The following is a 16,740-nucleotide window of genomic DNA, read 5'->3' on the forward strand; positions in this document are numbered from 1 at the left end:
GCGGGCCAAAGGAATTGGTTTTGGCGATCGAGTGGGCGCTGGGGCAATACCTCTTTTGCTTTTCGGTTTCGGTTGGGTAGGGCCTGGGGCAGGGCGTGTCCCTCAGGTGGGCGCTCAGTCGATATCGCCCAGCACTTGGCTGTCAAGTGCAATACGTGCCACATGCGGTCACTGAAAAAGGCAAACCTGCAACAAGAAAATGGCAAATGAAGGGTCTGGTCACTGCTTCGACAATGCAACGAACAGAGAGATGCCCTTACCAAATGAACATGAAAAATCTGTTGAATTTTTCATTATTTGAGTAATAAATAATATACATATATTTATAATCAATGTTTAACAGATCTAAGTTCCTGTCCCCACTACATTCTCCATTGAAAAGCTCTTTCCCCATGGATGGACCACCTCAATTTCGGTCACGGATGTACCGCACATTAGCCTGAACCACATGTGATGCCACTGACCTTATCAGAGAGTGGATACACTCTCCCTCTCTATCTCTGTCTCACGCTCTGGCAGCAACCAAAAAGAACAACAATAACGACAACAGAACGCATCCGTTTTGTGCAACCCAAACGACAATTATCAGCGACATGAGCAAACCAATTGTTCAGTTCCCCCTTGTCCAGGGGCACTCCATTTTCCATTGTCCATGGCGACATGGTTATCCTGTGCCTGTGTGTGTCCGTGCAGGAAGAGAGCGATAGGCCTGGAGCCAGGACCCGGGCTCCATTGACCGCACATCTACACACTCCACACCGCCACTCCAGTGCAGAGTCCACTCCAGAGCGGGTTCATTTGTGTGTGTAATTGTTTGCCAGTCTACACTGATTACGGTGTTCAATAATAGTCGAAATTCACGGCATCATGTCCGGGTCACGCCCCCTGGCTATACCCCACTAACCATGCACCCATTGCTCCATTCTTCCCTTAGTGTTGGCTATTTTTGGGACATTGTTAAATTTATTCAATACTTCTACACGGTCCTTAGAGCTAATCAAAAAAAAAGTATGTGTAAAATAATAGCAAAGTGGAAAATTATAGTTACAATGGAAACAAAAATACATATGTGAATACTTCAAAAGCTTAAGACTAATTAAAGACAATAATAAAGTACGGATATAGCTGGGGGAAGCAGGAGAGTGCAGGTAAAAATGCGCTTGAAAGGAACTTTTATCGGATGCCAAAACGATCAAAAGGATCTTTCGTCTTGCATAAAGAATATCAGCTTTGGAATCAACTTCGATAAGGATATAAGATTCACTAGAAGTTCTTGAAACGTATCTCAATCGATAGATCTAAGGGGAGAACCAACCGCAAACCCTTTTTAAAAACGTCTCCACATTCCCTACATGCTTGTCTTTCCCCGCAGCAGAATATGTGTATGTACAATAGGAAAAAAGGATAATACGCATATGTATGTTACACAGACAAATTCCCATGCATCACACGCTTCAGGCCTCCTTGGCCTTGCCCTCGTCCTCCGGCACATAGGACCGATTCTCAATGCCGACGACAGGCGGAGGTGGTGGTGTTTCCCCCGCATGCGATGATTCGAGCGATTCGTGTATCACATTGGAAATGATGCCATTCATTTGACCCTTGGCCTCGCTGGCCAGGGCCAGTGCTTCGATGGTGTTGATGTTGCCATTAGGATCCTTGATCGAAGCGCGCTCCGCATCGGTGCGCACCAGAAGGCGACGTTGTTTCACCTGGAAGCGGTACATCCAGCTGGACAGGAGAATAAAGAAAGCTTGGTAAGGATTACTGGCTAACGTAGGAGAGCTGATTACACTTACAGAAAGATGACAACAGAGAACATGGTTAGGCCACCGCCAAGCAGAAAGAAGGCGCCCGGCAGCACCCGCAGTGTGGCCGCATAGAGCGTCGTGTACATCGGTGCAAAGACCATGGGCATAAGTGCCTCTGCCACACCAAACAGAGAGTTCACTTTGCCCAGTTCGTCCTTGGACACGAGCTTGGTGGCTATCGAGCGCATGGCAATGAAGGCCGTGCCGTTGAAGATCTCCACCAGCCCGCCCAGGTACATGTGCCACGGCACCGTGGCAAAGGCATAGACAAAGCCGGACAGGATCTTCGAGGTGCTCGAGAGGACACCCACCAGGGCATCGTCAATGCCCAGCTTGTGCGACAGAATGCCCACGCAGAAGATGACACCGATGAGACCCGTGAACATGGCATAGGTGGAGAAGAAACTGAACTCCACCTCCGACCAGTTAAAGCGGAACCTCGTGAATAGATACGTCACCGCCATCTCTCCGTGCAGAGGACCAATGATCACCATCACGACAATCATGAGCAGAATGACGCGTTTGCGGCGCTGATTCTCGCCCTTTTTGAAGGCCACTCGGAAGGTCTGCACCACGTGCTCCTTGTCAAAGAAGTCGGCCAGCAGGCCTTTTTGCGTAGGACTCTTCTCGGGCCTGGCCACCGGCTCCTCCAGGAAAAAGAAGCCATACACAAATGCCACCACATAGAAGAAGGCCGAGATGGAGAAGACGCCATAGAAACCGATTTGCCTGAGAAGTTACAGATCAATTAAATGGCAATCGAAGGAATCGAGACCCTTATTTCGTCACTCACTTGAGTAGCACCCCACTGAAGGCCATGCCAATGGGCACACCCACAGAGAAGCAAACGTTGAGTATGCCAATCCTTAGAGTGCGCTCCTCCTCGGTGGTGATGTCCGCAATGTAACTGAAGACGCCCATCAGCATGGTGAACCATCCCCCACTGAGGGATGGAAAGATGGCCTCCGTCAGGGCGGCCACCTCCATGGGTGTGTCCTCAAAGTAAACGCACAGCATGAGACCCACTACACCGAGAAACTCCCCCACCACTGGGATGAGCATGCAGGGCTTGCGACGTCGATGGCGATCGCTCCACGAGCCCCAGAAGAGGATCAACAGGCAGGGGAAAAGCGATTGGATCACTGTCTTCCAGGCAGCCATGCGAGCCACCATCTGCTGCACCGTTTCCTCTTCCCTGAAAGTAGAGAGGCCTATTAGATGCCTGTCCATAGGAGCAAACCCAGCCCTGTGCTTACATGGTATAATTGGCTGTCTGGCGGCGAGTTAGAGCATCGCACACCACATCCCCGTAGGCCATGTTCACGCGGCAGGCCTTCTCCAGATTGAGATTCTGTGTGGCCAAATTTGACAGCACGCTGGGCATAATGTACGCCGCCAGAATGGGCTCCACGGTAATATTGTTCGATATCAGGCGAAACTTTTCGCGCCATGTTCGCTTCACAGCCGCAGTGCTCGTCGTTGTCGCTGCAGTCGATTTCAGTGTCATCTTTTCCTGACCCGCATCGGAAGAGGCCTGTTGCGGCGGTGTTGGTCGCGTTCCAGCCGCTGGCGAGGAAGGTGGCGAATGATTGACAGTGTATTTGGCATATGTGGCATCGTCCAAGCTACCGTCTTTGGGGGACATGACTCTGGCTGATGATCTCTAAGGGGACACAAACGGGAGAGGTGTACTACAATTGGAAGACCCTTTGTTCGCATCTTTAAATAGACTAGAATAACCTTTCACTGGTCTTTGAACCTTTGCCGTATATTTATATACCTTTACAGAAAACATTAAAATAAAACGAAATATTCTGCCCTGCAAAAGCATACTCCAGACTCTGTGCATACGCTTTGGTTTCTTCATGTTTCTTGAGAGTAAAGTCTTAGGGTTTTACAATGTTTTCTGCTTGTGGCTTGTAGAACTCTTTTCCCTTCTTTAATAGGGTACTCGCTACTTCGGCACCAAACCAAAATGTGGTGTAGCATTTGTGGGGCTTTAATTGGATCGTTTTGTCGTGATCAGCCAAATGGTATGACTATGAGTACTGTATCATCATTTCGTTTTCATTCACCTTTATTTGGTTACTGTTTGTTGTGTACTTTGTTGTTACCTCTCCCGCAACCATTCCCCCACCGATTCGGAGAGCAATCAAAGTGCGACCTCAACCTCGGGTAAACTATGTACATATATGTACGTACTCGTATGTAGGGGGTATGATACGCATGGGTAACGGTTGATATCGCACTAATCACTCTCTCTTTTACTTGTTATCATTTGTAGCGCGCCTCGTCCGCGTTCCCCTGTGGGGTTCTCCCACTCCGTACTGCTCCCAGCATCCGCTTTGACACTCGCTAATGATGCTTGTTACCTCTGCACCTTCATTACTGATATGTAGAAGAATATCACTAGAATATAATTGTACGACATGTAGTGGAAAACTACTGATCAGACGCTGCTGGGGCCCCGCTGTGTCTCGCGTGTGTCTTGATAGCTTAAATTTTGAAATGTAATTAGTGAAAGTCTCTCTCTCTCATTCTCTCTCACTCGATGTTTATTCTCAGAGAGATATCTGTCGATTCTCTCCGAGTTCTTTAGGGACTGACTGGGACTTTGGAAATTCCATTTTTCCCATTCCCATTCCCATTCCCATTTTGTATTGCTGTGTTTTTGTTTTTGTTTTTGTTTCGATATCGCATTTAATTGTTTTGTCAAGTGCATTGGCTGCCATTCGACGAAAGTGTTTGCACAATTGTTGCGGCAGGCAGCTTTGGCTCCCTCCTCCTTCGTATACCCTCCTCCGTTTTCTGCTGTACAAAAACCCATTACAACTCAGTCAATCACGTGTAAACAGCGCATTAACCCTTTACCATGGCTCAGTTGTTTGTTGGTTGAGTTTAAAAGATGATTTTGAATGTTAATTGTTAGACGAATTATTTCAGCTTGGGACGCTTACTTTGTGTGCATTAAGGTGACTTTTTGGAATGGATTTTTCAGACCTAGAAATACTTTTGCTTTTGCTTTGGCTAATCGCATCTATTAGGCACCGATTTTGCCAAACAAAAGGAATTTTGTGCGCTTTCTAGTGCACTAGAAAAAGGTACCTCGATTTTTTATATTTCAGTTATTTCATTGAACAGTTGATCAAATTGTCAACCAATTACAATTTGTATTATTCAGCGTAAACTCAGTGCTGAACGCTTTGCCTTACGACTCCTTCTGGTCCATTACAATCCTCTGAATGTTTTGTATGCGATTTTATCTCAGTTATACGTATGACTCAGATGACGAGCTCCTCCACCTGAATTTGGTTGCTAATTTTGAATGGCGTCTCTCTCTTTTTTTATGCAAAATGTAAATGCCATTGACAATGGCTTTAATTTAATCAGTACTCGTGCTCTGAAAATTACCCAAAAATTAGGAAAAAGCTAATTGACCTTGACAAATGTATGCTCACACACACACACACACACACCTCTGTCTGTCTATGCCACTCTATAGAGATACATAGGTCGGGCGACCCATAAAGTGCATCACTGACCGTTTTAATCTTCAACTTCCGTCTAGCGATGACGCAGTCTTTGCATTTGGTAGTTTGATCTACAGTAGTACCCCCTAAAGAACGGACACAGAGACAACTACGAACTTTCAAAGATCTCTAGAGTTTGTCGTCACTGTATTCCGTTCATATGTGCATATAAAGATACATTTTTCATTATCTCAGGGCATTGTTCAGGTCAACACAACTGGCAAATCTCGTTTGCCTTTGCTTTTGGCTTCAATTGCCTTTAATTGCTGCCGGCGAAAACATTTAAGACACCACCAGTGTTTCAAACTAAATGATATGCTTTTTAGAATCAAGACAATAATAAAAAAGCAGTGCCCAAATTGCTAAATAAAATTGCCAGCGCTGAAGCGGCATTTAGTGCAGAGGGATTGTATTAGAGTTTTAATTTTCACTGGGCATTGCGAATACTGTTATCGTGGCCAGAGGTTAGTCAGCATTGAAAGAATCCGTAATATCTGTTTAATATTTGTAATTGTAAGACAAATTTCATGTCACTGTCTCCCTGTTCGTACATTAATTTATTAACTCATTTTACAAAGTTCAATCTTTGAAAAATCTATCTGAAACACATCTACAATTATACCTTTGATGATAATAGATTAGTTTAAATTGCAAACGGTAGAGCATACATAAAACAAACCAATCGTATAAAATTAAAGCAAACAATTTGCGGAAAAAAACTGAAATGAATTTCCAAACAATTAAGCCCATTTGTTGAATTTCGAAATCAAATCAAATCATTAATGTAAAAATGTGTACCTTGGATAACAATTTCAGTGTAGCATCGATGGCAGGCCTCTTAATTTGTGGCTGACGTCTAATCTGAAGTGCAACTTGAGGCAGACTCTTGTTAACACTGAATCATCAGTCTTGAGATTGTGGGGTACTCTTGACATTGATATCTATGCGAAGATCGCGCAGATCTTGAGCTTGTCTCGCGATTCTGCTTGCACTTGCAGCTGAATGCAGAACGGCGGCTTGGCCGTCAATGCCACACGAGCATGCGGCAGACGTGCGTTGAACTCAAAAGCGTACCGCAAACAATGCACAATATGGATATGGGCATGGGTATGGGGAAGAAGAGCTATTGAGGTCGTTCAAGCGCCCTCCCCCCAAAGCCACAACACAACAAACGGTCACGTCACTCACTCAAACAGCCACCCACCCGATTCGGTGATCGGTGGTTTGCGGTCTCTCCTCTATCTGTTTGGCATATTAACTAACTTTACCGCTGAAAACGGATATAATTTTATTGATAGTTCGAGAACGAGTATACATACAACTCCAGGAAGCATTTATATATAATCAAATTTCCATCGCATTTGGCAGCACCAGCAGAAGGCATACAAATATTTCATGTCAAAAACAATTGGGAAGCTCACACCATCTCACTCCACTCCACTCCATCCCACTCCCCATGATTTCCCTACTGTAGTGGCATTTTGCAATATTATTTAATTAACTAATTTGGTTGCGTTTTTTTTATTTGGTTTTTTGTTTTAGACAATTCGGAATCGTTTCATTTCCGGCTGCGGTCGCAGTACAAAACTTTTCACACACAAAAACGAATCGAACCAACGACGGCGCTCCAAATTACCCATTTACGTTATTAATTGCATGTCTATGGCAGATACAAAAAGATATAAGAGTGTGTACATACACAGAGATACAAAGATGCAAAGATACATAGATACACGTGTGTGACATCGAGCCAAAAGTTTTGCCTTATTCCCTGACTAAATTGAGAATAATTAAATACAATTAGCCTGGCGTAACTTTTATCTTTCTCTCTTATTTTCTTTTTTTTTCGGGGATTTACTTATGCACAATTCAATGGTAAAATTAACTGCTAAAACAGCAAAACAAAACAAAAAAGTGAGAGCTGAATCTAACAAGCCAAAGCAACACGCAAAAGACAATCAAAATAGTAAACTAAATTGATTTAAATAATAATTATAATTAATTCGGCTTGACAAATGGCTTGGAATTTCGGAATTTTGTATCCCACAAAAATCCACTCATAAACGAGTACAGCGAAAGAGAGAGAGAGAGAGAGAGAGAGAGAGAGAGAGAGTGTGGGACCGACCAAACGGGGACCAGACGCTGCGATTCGTGCGATTTTCATTTAATTTACATGTCGTTAATAAAATTAGCAGCAAAAAAAAAAGAGACCACACACACACGCACACGCACAGTCACTGGAGATACTCTGCACTTTTTACTGGGATTAATCCTCGTTTAGTTTTACCTGTGACTCTATTTTCTGGAATATCCTGCTAAAGGCTTTCCTGAGTGAACTTTTTGTGTACTTGTTTGGTTTCCTTCTAGTTCAGCATGACTGCTGGCTGTGGATATCAGGGATATCACCACCGATATCTATGGGTTGTGCTTGTGGGGCCGAGGGTTTGTAGTTTGTAGTTTGTAGTTTGTAGTTCCAGCCTCTGTTTCGAGCGTTGCTGAGCTTTGGGAAGTGTCTAAACCAGCGGCGTTGAGCTGAACTCGGCGACTAAAAATGCTCGCACTCGCATTGGATTTGATGAGTGCCACACAGCCCACAGCACGGTAAATACTCTGCTGCCTCTTCCACTGCCTCTGCCTCTGCCTCTGCCTCTGCCGCAGCGACTACTACTGACTCTGTGAGCATTGCTTCCACAGAGGTGTCGTCGTTTTCGTGTATCTGTGTGCCACGATCGGTGCGCCGCCAGCGATAAGCGCTGGAAGCAGCTGTGAACAACAGCAACAAAACAGTAAAATAAAAACAAAACAAAATAAAAGATACACATGCAGGAATCTATGGCAAAAAGGCCCCAAGCTGCAGCCACAGATCTAATTTAGATTTTGAAACATTTTTATCCATTTGCGTACACCTTCATCACCACTAGCAGATTGGCACAAATGTAACTCCACGTACGAGTACATTCATACAGCCGCTACTCGATCAATCCATTTGTTGACAATAGGGCACAAAAAAGGTTTCCATTGTATCTGTTTCTTGTGTAGATGTATCTACGCTTCTGTGTGTTGGTGTGTGATGTGTCGCGAAAGCCTCAATTAGCCAACAAAATTAAAGCTCTCTCCACTATCATTAGCGAATATAATTAAGACAAATGTTCAAACGAAATGTAAAATAATTGAATGGAAATGGATAATTGTGTGCCCATCCCACATCATGCCCAAAAGTCATGGAAGATCCTGTTTGGCATCGGAGATGGAGTTCCCATTATAAAACTACTCGGAACTGCATAGGTAATGCGATAAGCAATTAATGGAATCGAGCACCATACACAATGGTCTCTCGATATCCCAAAACGTGCAAGGAAATCGACTGACACTTTGCCCATCATCAGTGAATCAGGACTCCATCCTGTTTCAATGGAAGTTTGTACAGATTGCTTATCCACCCACTTATGTATATCCCCAGTAATTTAGAGATTCATAATTCAGTTGTGATTTCGTAATTGAAGAGACCATCGGTATGAAGTTCTTAATTCAATTCGAAATTCAAAGCACAAACATAATCACAGCCAGTGAGGTCGATGCTGGTTTTGCTTGTTGCATGGCATGGCATGGCATGGCATGGATTTGAGTTGAACGCCTCCAAAGGGCCCTGACTTACAACGCCGCAAATGAGAGACCGTAGAGACCGCAAACCGGAGACTTGCCCATCGACTGTTAGATGGGGAGAGGCAGGGAGAGGTGGATCTCGGCTCTGGTCTCTCCGTCCCGCGTTATTGCTGGAGTGTAACGAGAGGCCGATTAGCGGTGCAGCATAGTGGCTGTCATCACCCAGTCAGTCCCCCCAGTCCTCTCCAGCGACGAGTATCTATAATAATGCAATAATATTTAGTTATTTGGTAAATTAATGCACGATAATAAATAAATGTGCTCATTGTTCTGGGGGAATGAAAAGCCCCGGTTACACTGCTGCGCCTCGTACTGCCACTGATGGCAACTACTGGGCTTATGCAGCTGCCACTTGCCACGCTTAATAGCTACTGAGTTTATGTCTTTGCTGCTGCTAGGGAGTTTGCTAATAGATTTACAATTAGATGGCCCACTGAGAGAAAATAGTCAAATGATCTATGAAGCAACAGAGATGACATAGAGACAGAACTGACAGAGCTATCATATAAACATTTGAAACCTCTCAATGGAAGACCACTAAGTATTCCTGCCTGTTACTTATCGTACCATAGTCTCAGTATTTTTCCGCCAGTGCACAGCTTCTTCCATTGGCAACTGTTTCTGTGTCTCTTTTGTTGTATGCTAATTGTTTCTTTGTGAACTTGCAGTTTTGTTTTAGCATAATTAATGGAAACCTTAGATCGAAAACAGACAATGCAACCCAATGCTGCAACGCCAGCGACAACTGTCAGGGAATTAAGCGGCAAGCGGCAAGCGGCCAACGGCCAACGGCAGGTGGAGTGGATTGTGTTGCAATTACCGCTTCTCGGTGTATCGATCGATAAATCAAGCAACGACTTGGCACAACAATCGAATATGCTGATCTCTGAGCCCTCTCTGTGTCTGGTCGGTCTACCCGAAGTGTCTTTCGAGCAGGCCCTGAGCAGCGACTCGACTTACCTGAAACACTATATATCTATGACATACTTAACTATTGGAAACCTGTTTGCAAACGCAAGAAGATCTTTTAGGAAGATACATATGCATGTATGTATGTATGAAGATGCGTTGCATAGGATATGTATTTTTTGGTGACATCATCAGCAATGAATGATATATAGATAAATAATTTTCAACCAATTCACCGATTGAGCATTAAGTACAGACATCAAACTGCCATTGCGGCGACACTTTCACTCGATCGACGACTGTTGATTAATTGTTGTTATTTGGTTAATTAACAAAATATCATGACATTGGATTGATTGGATTTTGCATAATTTTTTGCTGATTGTTGGTTATCAATTCTTTTTCGTGGCGCTCGTTAGATCGCAAAATAAACAGCAGAAACAGCAAAGCGAAAGGCAAACAAGCCACACAGAAGCAACAGCTCCACCAAACAAAATTCAAAAGAAACGATAAAAGAGTTTCAAATGTTTCAAATACCCTCACCTACTGCTTTCCGTACAAACCTGCTTGAAACCTGAATGATCCACGGAATATCGTGCATTACAGCAAAATAAACACACTTTTGTTTAAACAGTTTGATCATTTCTCGCTGCTTGTGCTGCCATATGCAAATACCATGAATATGAGCAGGTTTAGTAATTAGTTCTAATGTCATTTAAAAAGTCAACAAGCAGATCTTATTTGCAGCTCCTAATGATGCACCCAAACGACTTTTCAAGATCTATTTAGAAATATATCTTCCAAGAACGCCACTGTTAGCCTTCCTTTCTTTTGGAAAACAACAATAAGTAAGAAGCTCCATAATGTGTGTCATCTTTGCATTACATTAGATTGAATTGTACTTTCTCGTCGTTTGTTGGGTTATCTCTGAACGAAATGCAATCTTTAAATGCTTACTCGTCTGCTTAAGAGGCATTGATCCCCAACGATTGTAGCGGCGACTGTCTTTCTAGAGCTCTTGTGGCAATTAGAGCATCTCATCGCATCACAATCAGAACCTGTGAAGTCAGTATTCAAATGGCATGGGATGTTGATAGAAGGCACTACACATAATTTGAAACACGTTTGATAATATAATTCAATGCAAGCACAAATGTATGAACTTGGCTGTATCAATATATTTTCAAATAAAAATAAATCAATATTTGGCCATGGCACAGCTGTAGATTATTTGGGAGTTTGAAATATTGATAGAAACAAGTTCAAGACGCATTACAAGCAGTTCTAAAGTAAAGTTGCTTTATCTATTAGGGTCCCAATATGTATTAAGACTTATTATTTTGGATCAAATTATCATACAACTCTCTCTTTCGTCAGAGCAATGGGACAAATCACGTGCCACCAAATGAGCTAAGCAGCTCCGCAGCAGCCCGCGACATCGCCAATTTCCATTATGTATACATCCATAAAAGTATACATGTTATATCTGGTTTTTTTTTGTTAACTTTTGGCTAAACTGGCGAACTAGCTGCCACGGGGCAGGTGTCAAAAGTTTGTCCAGCGCAACGGAAGATGGTCCGAGGACAGCAGCAATGACGTCCGTGGTACGTGGTCCATGGTCCGAGGCATCCATGACAATGGACATAACAAGAAATAACAAGTTGTATCTAATTCTGTTCGAGTTTTGATGGCAATTTGTTTCGCCTTCTCCTCCGCTGGGTCGGTCTGTGGGTGACTTGGCCAAAGAAAAAGTGGCAAAACGAATGGTTGTTTCGACTTCAAAATACCTCAGAACTGTATTTATGATTTAAGTTAACTTATAAACTTTTCCTCGCCCCATCCTGACTCTTAATTTACATCACTTTTTGCCCCTTTGCTCTTCGAGTAGCGGGTACAAAAATGAATGAACTTCCCTTTTGACCATTATGTAAGCATTCTGATAACGTTGACTCCGGTGTCTGACTACAACAAAACTAATATTTCCCTTAACTCTTCGAGTGCAGGGTACAATTAGCAACAACAATGAAGACAACAAGCAAATACGTTAAGCAAAATCACAGCCTGAACGTTCGGACGCTCACGACAACAATCAGAATGGCAGCGCCCATGACAGACGATTGTTGTGGCAGAAATTTGTTGGATAAACAAATTATAAGCTATGAGTATGCAATTTAGTTATATTACATACCTCTGTACATATAGTATACTCATTAATATGGTATCGGCAGCGGCAGCTGTAGTTAAGTCGACTCTGCTCTCTGACACTCCGTCATTGTCTGTTGTAGGCCGCACGACAGCCTGCCCCTGATGCTTGCCCCACGGGCCTGTGGGCCTTGCTCAGAACTGTAACAATTAAATATTTCTTCAGTTATTTTATATTTATCACCAAATCTTAACCAATACCTAGAAGAAGTGCAATCAAAGACAGCTCAGATGGTAGGAACCGGCTTTTCGAATAAGAAGATATTTCATAAATTTCATCTAAGATCGCCAGTTTTGCACGCTCTCTCTTTTCGTTGTACGAAGAAGTCTTGCTCACACATCTTGCCATTCAAATGTACTTACAATTATTCCTCATTCTATTGAACTGTCTCTGCATCGATTTTGTGCGATTTTAGGGAGCTAACTGGTAGGAATTTACATGTACATAATGAAGTGCTGGTGGCAGAAATCAGAGCTGCTTGTATTTTTATTGTGAGTATATGAATGAGACTATAGATAAAGTGCCACAAGTACAAGCAACAAGATGAATTTCTGTTTGCAGTGTCCGTGCGCCCAGTGGGTTACCTTATTGCTCGTTCGTTGCAGCAATTCCAGCAATGGCAGAAGCTGAAGCCTGCTGTGTTTGCAGTTCATTAATTTGCTAGCAAAACCGCACACAATTTGCAACTACAAAGTTCCAAGCAGAAACAGGATGAGAACAAACAACAATATACCAGGGAAAACGAGCTGCAGCGGGAGAATACACGTGAACACATATGTATGTACGAGTATATATAAGCCTCGTAATCAAGCATTTAATGTCCGTCAAGCGATGGGCAGATAAATTATAATAAAGTAGCTGCAAAAGTACTGCAAAATCACTGCAGCTTTCCACCACAGCATCTCTCTTTCGCTCCAGCTGCCACAAATACTTCCTGCAGTTCGATTGATGGATTGCGCTGCATCGTCAGAGGAAATTGAAGCTCAAAGTCGAGACGGGAGCCAAATTCAGGGCCTGGGATGGCATGGCATGCAACAGAGAGCTGCCCCGGACCCCCTGACGCGCCGATGGCTTCTGCTCCTGTCTCTGCAATCGAAAACCCCATTTGAATGCGATTGTCACAAACCCATCCCAGTCAACCCACTCGGCTGGAGACCCTTGGAGGGTAGGATAGGGTCTCACATGCGATGCAAGCTCTCCATTATTGTTGCATCTGTACGAATAGATGTCCCAGGAATATCTGGTGAGAATGTTCTCCAACGGAGTTACTTTTCCATTTGCTAATCGATTTGTTGGTTGGCTCTTTAATCTTCGCCAGTGCCCGATATTTCACATTGCTTTAGCCGCTCATGCCGTGGGTAAGCGATATCAACTGGAACAGTTTATGGCTTACTTTGGTGCTACCTTCGGGCCCACTAATCCCGGTGTGAACTGTACCCCTGGGTGCGGCAGTGCAGCTTAGGTCGCTCGCAATATGGCACAGGCATTTACATATAAATATTTATTGTTCTATATGGCCCCAAGTTGCATGTGAGCGGTCAATTTAACAAAGCTCAAATGGCCGGACAGCTGGTAGGGCAGAGCCGTCCCTAAGGGGTTGTACATACATACATATCCCCACACCCACACAGACCATACTGGTGGGTGGTGGCGATAAGAAGCTGCTGTTGTTGCTATGGTGTCTCCCCTTTGTTTGTCTTTGGCATCCGCCAAGATGCTGCCCAGATTGGCGGCAGGAGGCTGTCCAGAATGGTGGCAGGAGGCTCTATGTGGGTAAGTGACAGGAGGAGGCTGTACAGTGGTTCCCTGGCCATGGGATTGCGGCATTCATTCTTTTGGCATTTTTTTATTATGACTATCAACGTTTATGGCGGCCAGGATGTGGCAAGTGGGTGTGTGTGTGGGGTTGGAGTTGGAGTTGGAGTTGGGGTCTCCCCTGAGGATTTGTTTAGCTTGTGCTGTGCGGCTTTATTATTTCATCATTATAACATTTCCTTTATATATTTTTTTTGTGTACCCCTCGTAGTCTTGAAGATGAGCGTGCGTGGCAGATGGAATCCTTTTGAAAGGCATTTCAATCTGTCTTTATAATCACCAGTCTCGGGGAAACTATAAGTTCTGCAGAACAAATACTGATTGCTTAACTTTATTGGTTTTGCAGTCAACTTTTGCCTTTGAAAAGAACGTTTTCGTAGAGCTTACCCGTTTTAGGAGGTAACTTACATTCGCATGGCAATTCATTTTCGAGATATAGGGGAACTCTTACTTCTTCCACACATATGCCTGCATGTACACACATTTGTGGGCTGTAGTTCCTGCCACTCCTTACACTGCCACCCACTTTCTGGGCAGCACTTTAAAGTGCCCTGAACTTGATTAATGAATGGCAACGCTCTAAAGTATGCTATGGCATGCCCTCGCACACTCATAGTTACAACAAAAAAAGCACCCCGCATGCACACATACACACTCACACACTCACACACACATGCACAGTCACTCGACATGTCAACGACACGAGAAAAAGAGAAAAGTCGCGAGTGAGTCCTGAGCCTCAGTCCCAGTCCCAGTCCCAGTCCCGACATGGCTTAAAAATTGTTTGCCACGCGAAGCACAAATTGAAATTGGCTCACAACTTGGCAGCTAATTTAATATTTTCCCTCCGAGAAGAAGAAACCCGACTCCGACACGGACCCCACATGTGTGTGTTTTATACTTATAATTGTCACAGACACGAGCATAAGCATTCAAGAACACATTTCAGGAAAATGTTTATCCGGAGAGGCATAAACAGGCTGCACACGGGGGTGCAGAGCAGCGAGCACAAAACAAATTTCAAGTTCCTTTCTGCAGTAACAGGATTTCCTTTTTTGTGTTGCCATTCAAAAGCAGCATAATCCTTACAGAATCCCGGAAGTTGTGCCACTCGACAATAAAAACAACAAAGAATTATGAATACGGAAACGAAATTATTAGACATTGCGCTGCAGGGAACTCTTAGCGAAGAAACAAAACGCATGATGCCATGAGCAGGTGTTTAGAGAGCTTATTTAATTTGAGCATTAGTTGCTAGAGTTCGGCTTGTCTTTGATTTAATTAAATTCTAAAAGATGCCAAAAGTTTGAGCAAATAAAAATGCCATAAAGTATGAAATCACAAGAGCAGGAAGTTGCATTTTAGTTGCATACTTTTGGCCTTTACATTTTAAATGCCTCACAACTCGGGGAAAACGAAATTATTTCTCATTATATTTATAATAATATTAAATCCTTTCTGTTAGGACGCACAAGAACTGCTTGCCCCAAACTACATTATTTTACCTCCTACTATAACCTCCAACATCTCTCTATCCAATCAAAAACTATCCTCCATCCATCAACCATCGCTTGCAGATCTATTAAATTTCTGTTGGCTTGCATTTAAATCGAATTTCCCATCCATTTCTTGAAATTTGATTAATATAATGGTAAAAAATTAAATATTCAAATTTCCATACTAGAATTTCTATCGCTTTTCCTCCCTTCAATCCCTTCAAAGTAATTTCATATCAATTTGCTGACTGCACTGCCCCAGCAGGCGGGTGGACTTATCCCACTTCTGCCATTAGGTAAAACTTGTGGGGCAGAAAACTTTTTGCATGTCCGTTTTAATAAATTGGTTTATGATTGCCTTTCGATAAACTTTGCTCAAGTGAAATGCTAATACGAGCACATCGGCCAACTTTAAACGGTTTTTCACCAGCCACCAGCCACCAGCCATGGGCAGAGCCGGATTCAACCACTCATCCCCAAAGTAGCCACCAATCCTGCCATCCTATCATCCACACTCTTCGAACGCCAAAAGCTCAACGAAATTTGTATCGTGTGGAAAAGATGGCGCCGCCCGCCGCTTGGCTTCCTGGCAGCAACAATTTTTATGGCTTCCTGTGTGCTGCGCTTAAATAGATACAAGATATATATCTCACAAACACACACACACACACACACACACATAGCACATGGTAAATCCGTATACATATGTATATCCACACCTTGTTGGTAATTTAAATTGCGCCTGATTCGGCTTGCGATTCCGATTCATGGCTGGCTGCACCATAATTTGCTGTAATTGAATTTAAATGATTTTTTTTTGCAGCAGAGACGTAGTCGTTCTCCCATGTGGCAATCACTTTTATTTTATTATTTATACGAGTATGTCCCATTATGGGAGGGGAATCAACTGAATGTAGGGCTTTGCTCAAATAAGAAATGATTAAGGTGTTAGGAGTGAAAAAGGAATTGGAAATGCTCGAGGATGCTCTGAGCAAAATTCAGCTCAATTGTGGATTAATTCTGATAGATCTAAGCACATATGTATATATAGAAAACCCATGAAAAAGGAACAAAAATTCGGTCAGCACATGCACATGTTATCAGGACCCAAAATGGAGCCATTTATTTGATTACAGAATGAGCCAAACTTGCATCATTCGTACCTTTAAAGGTCCATTCTTGCGAGCAGTTATGGGTATTCATTCAATCACTCACCCACTCCTTTCGAGCCACTGAAACTCTGCAAATTACGCATACGACGCATGGACCGCATTAACATTCTCCACTGCCACTGGCACTGGCACTGCCACTGC

The 16,740-nt window shown here is 43.3% G+C and overlaps 1 protein-coding gene across 1 annotated transcript; it reads right to left on the reverse strand.

Annotated features, from left to right (window-relative positions):
* Positions 1 to 976: 976 nt before the first annotated feature.
* On the reverse strand, positions 977 to 7,908 carry LOC117590290 (solute carrier family 46 member 3). The gene is made up of 5 exons (XM_034282777.1): positions 7,629 to 7,908; positions 3,068 to 3,474; positions 2,605 to 3,006; positions 1,800 to 2,540; positions 977 to 1,731 (listed from the first exon to the last, which is right to left on the reverse strand). The coding sequence occupies exons 2-5, from the start codon at positions 3,454 to 3,456 to the stop codon at positions 1,455 to 1,457; spliced, it is 1,809 nt and encodes a 602-aa protein (XP_034138668.1). The 5' UTR covers positions 3,457 to 3,474; positions 7,629 to 7,908; the 3' UTR covers positions 977 to 1,454.
* Between the last annotated feature and the right edge of the window lie 8,832 nt (positions 7,909 to 16,740).

Source organism: Drosophila guanche, unplaced genomic scaffold (genome assembly GCF_900245975.1).
Source record: "Drosophila guanche unplaced genomic scaffold, DGUA_6, whole genome shotgun sequence".
NCBI lineage: Eukaryota > Metazoa > Arthropoda > Insecta > Diptera > Drosophilidae > Drosophila > Drosophila guanche.